The sequence below is a fragment of the Streptopelia decaocto genome (assembly GCF_964273445.1).
Source record: "Streptopelia decaocto genome assembly, chromosome: 7".
NCBI lineage: Eukaryota > Metazoa > Chordata > Aves > Columbiformes > Columbidae > Streptopelia > Streptopelia decaocto.
The window spans coordinates 34280455-34293963 of NC_138661.1; the positions used below are offsets into that span (position 1 = coordinate 34280455).

The window sequence follows — 13509 nt, forward strand, 5'->3', positions numbered from 1 at the left end:
TGTTGAAAATCACATCGAGTAAAAGCAAACAGTAATTAGATTTCTAATACCATTACAGAAGTGATTTAACACAACTGCAGTTCACTATTGTGCATGGTGAATACTTTTTTGCCTCTCAATTTCATTATTAAAACTCAGCATAACCTTTATATTGAGACAAATATTAGCTGCTTTTGACATTTTAAAAGTTTAGTAAATATCCAGGACAGAAATAACTGAGCATAAATTCTCATAGAAACAGAAAGTTTATAGGAACTGCTGGTTCATTCAGAGTACCCTCCCCTGGTCTCTGCTGGTAATAGATGTGTGTCTTTGTTGTTGCTATTCAGTACATTTTATTCAGTGTGTCAGAAAAGGTTTCAATGATGCTTAGCATGAATCTCTTTCAGTATAATTTTCTGGGTCAAATTTAGGCTGTTGATATGAACATGTATTTTGTATGAGTACTCCAGTGCTTCATATACTTTTTCTGTATTACTAATATAATCTTGCCATCTAACAGTTATAGTTATTCTGACTTAGTTATTCTGACTATAGTTATTCTGTAATACTTTTCTGCACCTGCAACTGCCAGTGATGCTTACTTATCCAACATGACTAAGTTGAATATCCAAATGTACCTCTTAGTTGTTTAATTAAAAATCTTACAGAGTTTTTGTCTGAGATAAGAAAATACATTTATAATACGACTTCCAAGTGAAATAGCATTTCAATTAGACATATGTATCTACTTTAATAAAATACCCATTAATAAAAATGGTATTCAAGTATTAGGAGTATGACACCTTTTTATTACTACATCATAAAATAATTTAAAATATTTTTTACTCTTTATAGCAAACTAGAAGATGATCCTTTATATATTGCCTATTCCGCCATGATGGCAAAGGTAAATATATCATTTCAAGCTCCATCCCTCTCTCCACTCAGGTATTTCCTATTCATTTTAGATTATTTTCAAACATTTTGCTTCTGTTTCTCACATGGACTGCTTGATACTAGTAATTTCTATATTTGAATGAAGCAAATGTCGTTTCAAGTTATGTATATATAATGAGAAATTCCCTACTTTAAAATAGTGTTAAAAAATTCCAGTAGGTGAAATCCTGTTGACATGACTTGACCCTTTGTTTTGTACAGGACTAATTCATGAGCAGTCTTACCAATATTAGTTATCTTTATTCTTTGGGTAATTATCTTGGAGATAATATTTAAAGCCTGTCAAAACTGAGCTGACAAACAGTTTCTGCAACATATTGATTACAGCTGACACATGTGAGAAGAGTTTGGCTGTGAAGTCAAATATTATGGATATAAATAGAGAGATGACACAAGAACACGTAGCCTGCAGTTACAGGGTGTATATGTAGTTGAATGAATACCCTGAAGCACTCATACCTTAGGGAATATCACCTTCTTAGTGTGCATGGGCACAAATATTTACAATTACAGGGATTTCAAATCTTCTTAATGCCTTGCTTGAAAAAAATTCTTTGGTTGTTTTTGTAGAGATACTATAATTAAAATAGGCATTTTGTTTCATAATAAGCAAAATCTTGTGTTTTCTGTTTCTAACATAAAAAGAGCTGTCAGGAAGAAGAAGAAGAAGAGGAAGAAGAAGAAAAAGAAAAGACATTTGAGGTGAGAGATTAAATAACATTTCTTTCTTTCTCATCACCTAATGAGCAAGTGTTTAAAACATGTCCACTAGAATAAACACAAGAATATCATACCGTGTTTTGAGCTGGTTTACTAGGTTATTCATGTGAAAGAAAGATGGTGTGTTTTGGAAGTTTTGGAATCAAACAACATGTGGATAATGTAGGGAGATGGCTTTCAACAACTTTGGATTTCTCATCTTCCTATTTTTCCTGAAGCAGTTCCAGTCTGTATTCTGTTCTTATTTTTGTTCCCAAACACAGGAGAAAGAAATGGAAAAACAGAGAACTCTCTATCAGCAAGCTCGCTTACATGATCGTGGAGCTGCTGAGATGGTCCTTCAGATGATTAGTGCAAGTCAAGGTAATGTTCTGTGAAATATTAAAATTATACATGCTATACACATATCTTATGTATAATGCCATGCATGTATATGTAGTGTATTATGTCATTATATTTATGATACATAAATCTTACATAATTTGTATGTGGTAAACAATAAGGCAAAATAAATGTCAATAACAACCATATTAGGTAACGTTTCCAGACTACTTTTCTGATTAAATTGTTCATAATTCCAAGTTTTAATGACTGTACCCTTGTTTTGACAGGTCATACAGGACCCATGGTTATTGAAACACTAAAACTTGGTATTGCTATTCTAAATGGTGGGAATACTGTAGTTCAGCAGGTAATGCTTTTCTAACTACTGTGAGTCTTACCTTTGTAAAGGAGGCAAATAATTTTGAGAACTTTAGTGTTCTGTCATGTTTTTATTTTAGTGCCTTTAATTGTAAGCTAGATAGTGAAGAAATAGCAGGGTATTTTTGGTACAATAATAATGATGATAGTGCTTGCCAGTGCTTTGCATTTCATATGGTAATTCAGGAAGCTGTAATTCGCATTATTTTAATATAGAGGTTTTTTTAAAAAAAAATTTATATCTTCTAGAAAATGCTAGACTACCTGAAGGAGAAAAAGGATGCTGGATTTTTTCAGAGTCTCTCTGGCTTGATGCAGTCATGCAGGTAAAAGCACAAATCGTATTATTACAGTTTTGAGTTTGATTCAGGTTGGTGGCTTATTGCTCAGTGCAGGTCAATTTGTTCGATTTAAATTACAGATTGTAGAACTATTGTGGGAAATTTTTGTGAATCAGAGGAATAGTATGTTAATCTTCTACAGTATTGTTCCAAAGGATAAAATAAAGCCAAGACTATGTATGCATTTGAATGTTTAGTTTGGAAAGGCATAAAAGAAAAACATAATGGCTCCTTTACCAGTCCCAGATCCCTCAAGTTTTCTGTCTCGGTGATTCTAAGGATAGAGAAAAGCTGCCACTGAAGGAGAGACAGGCCAGTGGAGCTTTGTTAAGATTTCAGTTTCTGCACACCTTTGACTCTTAGTCTGAATCCTCTGCATATGTGTCAGATTTGTTAGAGATGGGACGTGGCTGCTGAGACTATATTAGTCCATTCCCTTGAGAAACCAGAAGTTCAGATTAGTTAAGGAAAAGGACTCCCATAAAGAAGGTGGAAAACTGTTGTGGTGTCTGATTACTCTTATGGTAGACAACCTCCTTTTCTCAGCCTTTCAGAGAAACAGAAGGGTTCTAAAGCAGTAGACTGGGAATTAGAAGTAGTGAAGCTATATGATGACAGGAAAAAATGTGGAAGAAATGGTGACCTGCACTGCAGAAATTATTACTGAGTAGTTGCGGCCTAATTAAATAGCATCTATCTTGTAATTTTCCATTTATTTAGAACAGTTTAGCAAGGATTTGCTCAAAAAGGTCTTGCAGTGATGATATTACCAATTGTGTGGTTTTGATAAAATGAATTGAACATTGTCAAGGGAATGAAAATTATGGTTTAAAAATGGTTTTTGTTTTAATAATGTAGATAGTAGAATATGTGACAGAATTGCTGTTTAACTGGAAAAAAATAGTTAATGATAGGATTTTATTTGGACTTTTCGAATGAAAATATTCTGACTGGATAGTGAAAAGTATCATCATCTGCTATTCCGGGTGCTGGGCTATGCTACGTTAGCAAAAGGAAATTCAGATATCAGTGTATTTTGACCTTGGAAGATATGGAATCTCTGATTCTATGTATGTCTTCTGAATATGCAATCAGACATTCCATATGTCTTCTGAATAACATAATAATAATATATACAGGAACAATATAATAGAAATAATAGTGATAGCTTAGTGGAAAACAGTGTCACTGAAAAATATCTGCAGTAATGTCCTTTTGGCGGGCAAGTTTAAGTCAATATAAAGACCAACATTTCAGGTTCCTTTTCAGTTTTCATTTATATATGAAACCATGAATGACATCATTGGAAGTGAAGTTGGGTAACTAGTGAGACCTGACCTGAGACTCATTTCAGAAATGGACACTGGACCTTATTTTTGTCCCAAGCACTTTTATGTAATATTCGTATTAAATATAATATGAGGAAATGAATGTCACAATAGGTCAAGACTAGTAGTTGAAGGGCTCCAGACTTTTCCTAGAAGAAAATAACTTTTTCCTATTTGTTTTGTTTTTTTTTTTTCAATATAAGTGTTCTTGACTTGAATGCATTTGAGAGACAAAATAAAGCAGAAGGCCTGGGAATGGTGACTGAAGAAGGAACGCGTAAGTAGAATGAAATTGTTTCCAGTAGTGCTTAAAACATTATTTGTGCTTCCTTCTTTAACTAGAACTGTTATTTACTGTGGCTTGAGGTTTCTGTTGAAAAACTTACTATAAGTAATTCTAGCCTTTGAGTTCTGAATATGCTTTTTATTTACAAAATCTTTAGCAATGATTTTTAAGAAAAACATTGTAACTCCCAATATTCTTATCCTGTATTCTTGTTATTTTTCTTTGATCCACAGTCATCGTTCGTGAGCGTGGTATGTTTGGGTTTACAGTTTTTGATACTATTGTTGCAAAAATGTGTTGCAAATACTGAGAGAAATCTTTAATTGCATCTTCCCTGACATCTTTAGGTTTAGCTTTATGGTCTGCAGCAGGTTGTGTGTTCGGCTTGGATAAACAGTTTGATGCTTATTAAAGAATATATTTAAGGCATGATTTTAGCTATGACTAACCATTTACTTATTAGATATATATCCTGTTGCTTTCTTTTTTTTTTTTTCTTTTTTTTTTTTTTTTTTTTTAGCCATGGATGCATTGGAGTGCTAAATATCTTGGCTTTGCTTTTTCTGTCTCAATTTTTTCTTTTCATTAGTATCAGTCTGTTTCTTTAAATTGCTTTAATGCTTTTATAATACTGTTTTTTATTAGAATTCCAGTTTTAAAGGTTGCTGTAAGATTATGTGTTCTCCATATTTAATCATAACAGTTGTCACATAATAATTGTATTTATATATTTTAAAGGTGAAAAAGTGTTGCAACGTGATGAATTTACTCGTGATCTATTTAGATTTTTACAACTGCTCTGTGAAGGGCATAACAATGGTAAGTGAACTAAATTAATTTTGAGGAAAATGTGTGATGAGTCTGTTCTTAAACACAATTGAATAGAACTGATTCTAATGTGTTTGTTTTTTCCTCTAATCCATTTAGTTTCTGAGGGAAACTGGCATGTCAACAATTTGAATTGCAGAGTTCAGTTTGAATTTTTAAGTTTTAATGTGATCTCAGTTTTTATGCCAATCAGTTTTTATGCCAATCGTAAACCTGTTGCAAGTCATGTGGGTAGCAATTCTTCAGTTGTATTTACATTATGATCTACTGTAGTTCAGTTTCCACCACATAAACATCTGGACCCAACAGGGTACTTAAAAAGAATGTGTCCTTCGTGTCTCCATGAAAATATGAGAGTAACCTTGTAATTTTTATTCCAATATATACTAACCAAGCACAAACCACTTCTTGTTTCAGATTTTCAAAATTACCTACGTACTCAGATGGGCAACACCACAACAGTGAATATTATCATTAGTACAGTTGACTATCTCTTGCGTCTTCAGGTGAGGAAAACCCAGCAAAATGGAGTACAACATATTCGCCTCTCCTTCTTTTTCATAAATTCACATTTTACTGGAATCAAATGTGAAAATCCTCTCTTCAGAGCTATCTAAAATAAAGAATTCTGATTTAATTTATTTCATCTTTTCTTTCCTTTTAAAATAGATGACTTTTCAGAATTCTATGTGAAACCAGATTTGTTAATTTATTTCATCGGTCATTTCTTCAAGGAGCATAGATAAAAAATGCAAAAAAGTTATTGTCATGAGAAACAGATTGTCACAGAAATACTAAATTTCATCTTCTGCTGATTCAACTTTTGACGATACAAATCTAAGCAGTAAATACAGGGTGTTTCAAAAAGATGGACCCAATTTGAAATCACTATATATTAATTCAACTATCATCTCAATGTTGTGCGTACAGTAGGTGGGGGGAACATAGAGCATTTATGAAAAGATTACTAAAACTTGATAACTCATTAAACCATTTGTAAATTTTCATGGAATTGTAACATGTTGCCATCATGAAATTGGGTCCATCTTTTTGAAACAACCTGTATTGCATACAGAATCCACAATTAGAAAATATAATGTTGTTTTTTTTCAGGAATCAATCAGTGACTTCTATTGGTACTATTCCGGAAAGGATGTCATCGATGAATCAGGACAACGTAACTTCTCCAAAGCTTTGGCTGTCACGAAACAAATATTCAACTCCCTTACAGAATATATTCAGGTAAACCAAAGCTTTTACTCAAGATGCTAAAAGCGAAGTTGTGTGATTGCATGGCTTGATCATGTCCTATTGTATATTTGTAAATACTTTGGGTTTATTTTTCTTCATTTTGATAAAGTTACATGTAATCACGGGATCAGTGTAAAGTTAATACTAAAACGTGATTGGCCACATATTTAGCATAATATGATCTAGTATTTATGCACTGGCTGCAAAAGAAATCTTGGGAAGCTTTCTCATGTAGCTTCATGGAAGCCTGATGTTTCTTTTTTTATTTTTTTTCAGGGTGAAATCTTAGGAAAGGAAGGGTTTTTTTGTGTGTTGTGTGTGTTTGTTTGTTTTATATAAATAAAAAAAATGTGTTTTTCTTATTTTTAGGGCCCTTGCATAGGTAATCAACAGAGTTTGGCTCATAGTAGGCTGTGGGATGCAGTTGTTGGCTTTCTTCACGTCTTTGCCAATATGCAAATGAAACTTTCACAGGTATTTTCAGTAGTCATGCAATCCTTCTTTTCATCTGTTTATAAATTACAGTCAAGTGAATGTTGAAAGCTGTAAAGCAGTTAATATGCTGATTCCCATCAGTTGTACATGGGCCTGTTGTAATGTAGAGGTCCAACACTGAATCTCAGGACTAGCATCTTCATATCACTCCTTTTAGCATTAATCATCGCTGTGCACTCACCTTTTCTAATATCAAACTCTCTGTTTCCAACTCAGTTATACCTTTCTGATAATGAAGGCAGCAGTTTGGTCATTTCCTCACTGTTGCAAAAACCTGATGACGTGTCAGAGCTGAAGCACCATTAAAAGCATGGATCCCATGCTACAGCTGCATAGGGCAAAAGAAAACCCGGGAAAGATTCAAAAATGGAGGGAATGTGACAGTTAGTCAACTTGTCCAGTTAATTCATCACAGCCACTGAGCAGGAGGGCAGCAGGCAGCGTTCATGTCCCCATGTAGGGCATTGTGTAGTCCCTCCCCTCCTTTCAGGCTTTACTGTTCTTTTGCTTAACATAGCCATGCACTCAAGGCACTAGGCACAGAATGTAAGAGTGCAGAGTCATTGCCTCCCTGTTATTCAGTGTCTCTTCTACCCTCTGACTTGCTCGTAAGATTTCTTCCCACCCTACAGGAGTATATCAGAAATTTGAGGATACTTAATAGTTTTTATGTGCTTAATGTTAGTCACAAATCCATGTTAGACTTACCACGTTCTGTAGTTAAGCTAAACAGTTGTAGTTCTGTTTGAGCAATAACGCATTATGCTGTTAAATATTCCCCGTGAAGTGAGAAAGCATGGATTCTTTCTGAGATGAATGTTGCCAGATCTGTGGGGTAGCCAATTTTGTGAGTTTCTGCTGTTCCTATCTGCACTTCAGTACTCCTTAATGCTTTATTAAAGCCCATCTTTATGGTATTAATATCTCTGCTGTAGTAAGTTACCCTCATATTTTATGAGATTTCTGATAGAAATCATAATAAAATGACAATGAAATGTTGCTGAAGAATGTGAACTACATTTAGATGACCGTCTTGCATACTTTTTCTAAATGTGTTTAATTTTCTGGATAAATAGAAACAAATAAACCACCTTGTATTCCATTTTTTTACAGGACTCTGCTCAGATTGAGTTGCTTAAAGAACTGCTAGATCTGCTAAAGGATATGGTAGTGATGCTCTTGTCACTGCTTGAAGGTTGGACCTGTCTTTCTTTATTGTCAAATATGATAATCTCAGATTCATAATGTGAAGTATAATAATTAAGTTAATCTTTCTAAACTGTTTTTTTAATTGCCTTTATGTAATGCCAGGAAAAAAAAAAAAAAAAAAAAAAACAAACCAAACCAAAACAAACAAACACACACAAAAAAAAACAAAACAAAACAAAACACAACTATTTCATATAGATTTAACAATTACTCTAAAACATTTTTGTTCTGTTCTCAACATAAATATGAAATGTATTTATTTAAAATGTAGCGATGCCAAATAATTTTCTGTTTTAACACACGATTTAGGTAACGTTGTAAATGGAACTATTGGAAAACAAATGGTAGACACGCTTGTAGAGTCATCTAGCAACGTAGAAATGATTTTGAAATTCTTTGACATGTTCCTCAAGTTAAAAGATCTGACTAACTCAGATGCTTTCAAAGAGTATGACCCAGATGGTAAAGGCATCATTTCAAAGAAGGAGTTCCAGAAATCAATGGAAGCTCAAAAACAGTACATACAGTCTGAGATTGAATTCCTGCTGTCCTGTGCAGAAGCTGATGAAAATGATATGTTTAACTATGTTGATTTTGTGGAAAGATTCCATGAACCAGCCAAAGACATTGGATTTAATGTAGCAGTATTGCTAACAAACCTTTCAGAGCATATGCCTAATGATTCACGCCTTCAGACCTTACTTGAACCTGCAGAAAGTGTTCTTAATTACTTTGAACCATACCTTGGGCGTATTGAAATAATGGGTGGAGCCAAGAAAATAGAAAGAGTTTACTTTGAAATCAGTGAATCCAGTAGAATGCAGTGGGAGAAGCCACAAGTGAAGGAATCTAAAAGGCAGTTCATCTTTGATGTTGTAAATGAAGGTGGAGAGCAAGAAAAAATGGAACTTTTTGTGAATTTCTGTGAAGACACAATCTTTGAAATGCAGTTAGCATCCCAGATATCTGAAACAGATTCATCTGAGAGGCCTGAGGAGGAGGAAGAGGAGGAGTCTTGTTATGTAGTGGATATTGGAGATGACGAGGAAGAGGAAAAGTCCCTGGAATCTGCTTCAGCTTTTGCAATGGCCTGTGTTGCAGTGAAGAAGAATGTTGCCAACTTTTTGAAAATGGTCACTGTGAAGAACCTAAAGAAACAATACAGGAAAGTTAGAAAGATGACAGTAAAAGAGATGGTGAAAGTGTTTTTCTCCTTTTTCTGGCTCCTATTTGTGGGGATGTTCCAATTGTTCTTTACTATAGTGTGGGGGATTTTCCAGATTCTTTGGAGCACTGTATTTGGGGGTGGCCTGGTTGAAGGAGCCAAAAACATCAAAGTTACTAAAATATTAGGGGACATGCCTGACCCAACACAGTTTGGAATCCATGATGATGTTATGGAAGCAGAAAAAGCTGAAGGCGCTGAGCATGGCATCAGAGATGACCTTGCACAGTTTGTGAAGGGTGAAAAGGGAGAAACCGACATAATCTCAGACATTTTTGGCATTCCTACAAAGAAAGAAGGTGGCTCAAAACATGCTCATGATGCTGGACTTGGAGATATTGCAGAAATCCTTGGTATTGATATCCAGTCGTCTTTAGAAAACACAGTTCAAAAGAAAAAAGGATTACAGGTATGTTAAAGAGATTTCGTATTTGTTTGCAGAAAATAATAATAATACAAATATATTCCTGATTTATCTATTAGCAACTGAATTATTTGCCAGTTAACTGAATAGATGTTGTAATGAGAACACACTTTGTAATCTGCACTTGTTTAAAACCAAACTGGAGAGTTTACATGGCAGAAAAATTCAACACTGTGTGTTTAGAGTTCACTGCAGTAAATTGCTGTTATTGTTCATTTGGACTCAAAACAAAAAATGCTATAGCTTTGTAGGCACAATTTTTGCATTAAATGGTTTACAGTATATTTCAACTACAAATGGTTCACAGTATATTTCAACTACTTTTACAATCTACTTTCTCCATGGTAAGCCTTATCATTGTCTTTTCTTCTATATGCTTTACTGATCACATATAATAAAATGTCCTTTTTTCCCTGTTATTTGAAATAATTTTGCCTTAATTTATTATTACTTTAATTTTATCATATTATCATTCTTTACATTCTTTCTGTTTTATGAACAATATGTTTTGTTCCACTTAGCTGAGCTAAATATAATTAATTGTTCTGTTTAAAAAGGGATTAAACTAAATGCCAAAACTCAGAAGCAGTTGACACATTTGGAAGACATTCTGCTTCGCTCCACAATTCAGCTCTCTTTCCACTAGCTATTCAAATATATCTTTCCTCTCATCATTAATCCACCTCCTTATGGCATTTTCAAGTTAAATTTCCATTGTACATCTTCTTAGTTCATTATTTCCTCTTCATTAATATGTTTTTCTCCAAGATTTGTTTATTGCTGAGATTGAACTATATTTTTCCATTTTTTAAATTTCTTTATTAATTCATTTTTATGTGTGTACTTAAAAATAAGAGTCTTTTAAAATCCTGTCTCACTTAGCATAAATGTAATGTTGGTATTTAAATATACTATGTTAACTTAAGGATCTTAGCAGGTCTGAGTCAGTATTTTAGAATTTTCTTTGCTTTACTTTGATTTATACATTTCTTTCAGATTTGTTTGTAACTATTGATAAAAATGCTCAGTAATTTATGCAGATACTTTGAGTCATTAGTGTGAAGTCATCTATGCAATTTATCCAGCTTTTACCTTTAATATGCTCTCTAGTGAAACTTACCCAAATAATGTTTAGACTAATTCTATATTACAGAAATTGCTATTCAGATCGTGTATATGAACTGCTCAAGTAATCCAGTTAGAGCACTAGTGATGTGATACAACTGTTAAGTGCTGCTCAAAGAAGAAACAGCAATGTAAGAATAAATAATTCCCTTCAGGAAGTCACTATGTCTTTTGTAAGCACTTACAGTAATAAAACTTACAGAAATTCACCCTTATGTACTGGAAAAGCAGTCGTGTAGTCAATGACATTGCAATATAGCCAGAGAAGCTGCAAAACAGCCTATGGGGTTGTGTATTATGTAGTTAGGACTCAGTTTTTACTGTGAAGTTCAACAAGAATCTGTGCTGAGAGCCATGCAGGTTCACAAATAAGAAAAGAAGTTAATAGTGAGCTAACAGAGTTTGCTGAGAAATCTAAGTTAGTTGTAGAAGTAAAATCAAGATCTAACTGCAAAGTTGCAGAAAATCCTTAAAATAGCAGATGAAAATCAGTGAAGTGATGTACTATATGGGAGGAAACGTTACAATATTACATGTAAAATGTTAGATTTTGAGCTCATTCTTACTGCTTGGATATGATATCTTGGGAATATAACAGGATTGTACAGGAGTATCAGTTCAATGAAAATGTCAATCAACATAGATCAAAAAAGCAAACTGAAATTTTGAATTGTTGAGAAAATAATAGAGAGAAAAACCTCAGAATACTACTGTGCTCCATGAACCCAAAGTATATCTGTATCTTGAAGGCCAGGTTCCCCTATTTCAAAAATAATGTAATAAAACTGAAAAAAGGTTCAGTGAAGGTCAAAAAGTTAGCAAAACTTGATATGGAACAAATCTTGTGTATGGAATCAAGTAGGCCAAGGCTCTTCAGCCTGGAAAGGAGACAACTGATAGAGCATATGACAGAGGGATGGACAGGATGGATAGGGATTTATTCATTCTTATCCCCCTCTACCCCTCAGAAGAACAAGGCATCATCCAAATGTTCTCTGAATTACCCTCCACTAGCTTGACATCTTAGGGGAAACTTTTGTGGAAGAGTTACGCGTGCTTCCATCACATGTACTAGATGAGCTTCCTTCTATCACTTGTACTGGATGAGGTTCCACAGATAAGAAGTGAGATAAGCAAGGCAAGATCTATTTAATAAATTCTTTCATAAATTCTTTCACTACTTGCATGTGAGAGATAGGCATCCATGAGTAGTAGAGGAAAACTTCAGATAATCATGTTTATGTATTAATCAGAAATGTAGGAAAATGCACTAGCAGACAATTGTGTCTGAATTGAGAGAATACAGAAGAGAGTGGAGAGCTAAGGCAGGTTTTTGCAAAAGTGAATGGCAACAAATTTAGGCACTTTAGATTCCTTTGTGAATCTAGGACTTGGGAGCCTTCACCTCTTTGATCTACAGTGAAGCTTAGATACGCAAACTGCATTTGAAATAACTTTACTTTGGTCTTGCAAGACTGAGCCTAAAGGCCTTTGAAATCCAGGCCCCAGCTTCTTTGCTGCAGTTAGCCATCTGTGAAATTGTATATTGGTTTTTCCTTATCTCAAGGGAATGTTGTAAACCCATACTTGAGATGGCTGTGAGGTGTGCTAGTAAAGTTTAATGAACTACCAACCCACCTAAGATAGGCTGAAGAAAACATTGCATATGTAAAAGCTGTTTAAATATTTGTCTGATTTCAGTTGCATCAGTTGATCATGACAAAGTAACTGGGGTTTGTAATATCTGATAATTGCGCAGATCTTTTCTCAGATTTTTGCTGCTTTGATTGATATCTTATTCCTCTTTTCATATTTGGAATGAGGCAAACTGATGCTCATTTCCCACATGATCAGTAACTGCACTGAGTCTTTGTGTGTGACCTTTGTATTAAGGTATGATCTGGATGTAGTTATTGTCATCCTAATCTGTCTGATAACCACGTATAATTCCTTTAAGTTGTTTAGTCAACTGGGCCAGTTTCAGTGTTGATATAACACTATACTGAAAAAGGCTACCAGAAAAATTTCTGCAGTTTTCACTGTTAAAAGCTACTCTGAGCTGTCTGGTTTTAAAAATCTAACACTTGAAAAATGCAAAGTGATAAAAAAAAAAAAGTGGTAATTATTTTATGTGTTTCTTAGAAAACAGTAACTAAAGCTACCAAAATTTTATTTCAAAGGATCTATAGTGATAGTTAAAATACTTTTTGCAGATATCTGAAATTGCAAAAGAAGCTGAAACAAAAAGAAAAGCAGAAGCTGAGAAGGCTGAGTAAGTTATATTTACACAATTCTTGTTTAATTCCTTGCTACTTGCAAATGCTAGATAATTTTGACAGAAAGAATCCAAGCAATGCACAGTACTCACGGCACTTATGTTCACTTGGTCTCATCAGTATTTTGAAAAGCATCACAGTCCCTAAGAGGTGGCAGATCATCTCAGTGGGCAACAAAACGGTAATCTGATTTTTGTGGCCCTTGAAAACTGCATATACAAATCTGTGGCCATTGCCTTTTAAAAAATTCCCATAACTACCTACCTTTAAAAATTAGCACTAGTCTTGAAAAATACTCTGCAACTTGTCATTACTGCTATTTACACTTTCCCTACTACCCACTATAATTTTCAGGCAACA

At 34.1% G+C, this 13509-nt stretch overlaps 1 protein-coding gene across 10 annotated transcripts in view; it reads left to right on the forward strand.

The window, feature by feature from the left end:
- Nucleotides 1-13509, forward strand: part of RYR3 (ryanodine receptor 3) — a 242759-nt gene that overhangs the window by 208950 nt on the left and 20300 nt on the right. For 8 of the 10 annotated variants that reach the window (XM_082058587.1, XM_082058592.1, XM_082058590.1 and 5 more), the window contains 14 exons: nt 838-889; nt 1585-1641; nt 1923-2022; nt 2271-2350; nt 2611-2687; nt 4234-4307; nt 4550-4567; nt 5055-5135; nt 5562-5650; nt 6258-6386; nt 6765-6869; nt 8004-8085; nt 8409-9733; nt 13087-13145. In XM_082058587.1, coding sequence (XP_081914713.1) covers nt 838-889; nt 1585-1641; nt 1923-2022; nt 2271-2350; nt 2611-2687; nt 4234-4307; nt 4550-4567; nt 5055-5135; nt 5562-5650; nt 6258-6386; nt 6765-6869; nt 8004-8085; nt 8409-9733; nt 13087-13145 — 2328 coding nt within the window. The remainder of the gene's footprint in view (nt 1-837; nt 890-1584; nt 1642-1922; nt 2023-2270; nt 2351-2610; nt 2688-4233; nt 4308-4549; nt 4568-5054; nt 5136-5561; nt 5651-6257; nt 6387-6764; nt 6870-8003; nt 8086-8408; nt 9734-13086; nt 13146-13509) is intronic. The other 2 variants (XM_082058594.1, XM_082058588.1) reach the window with 1 other exon arrangement.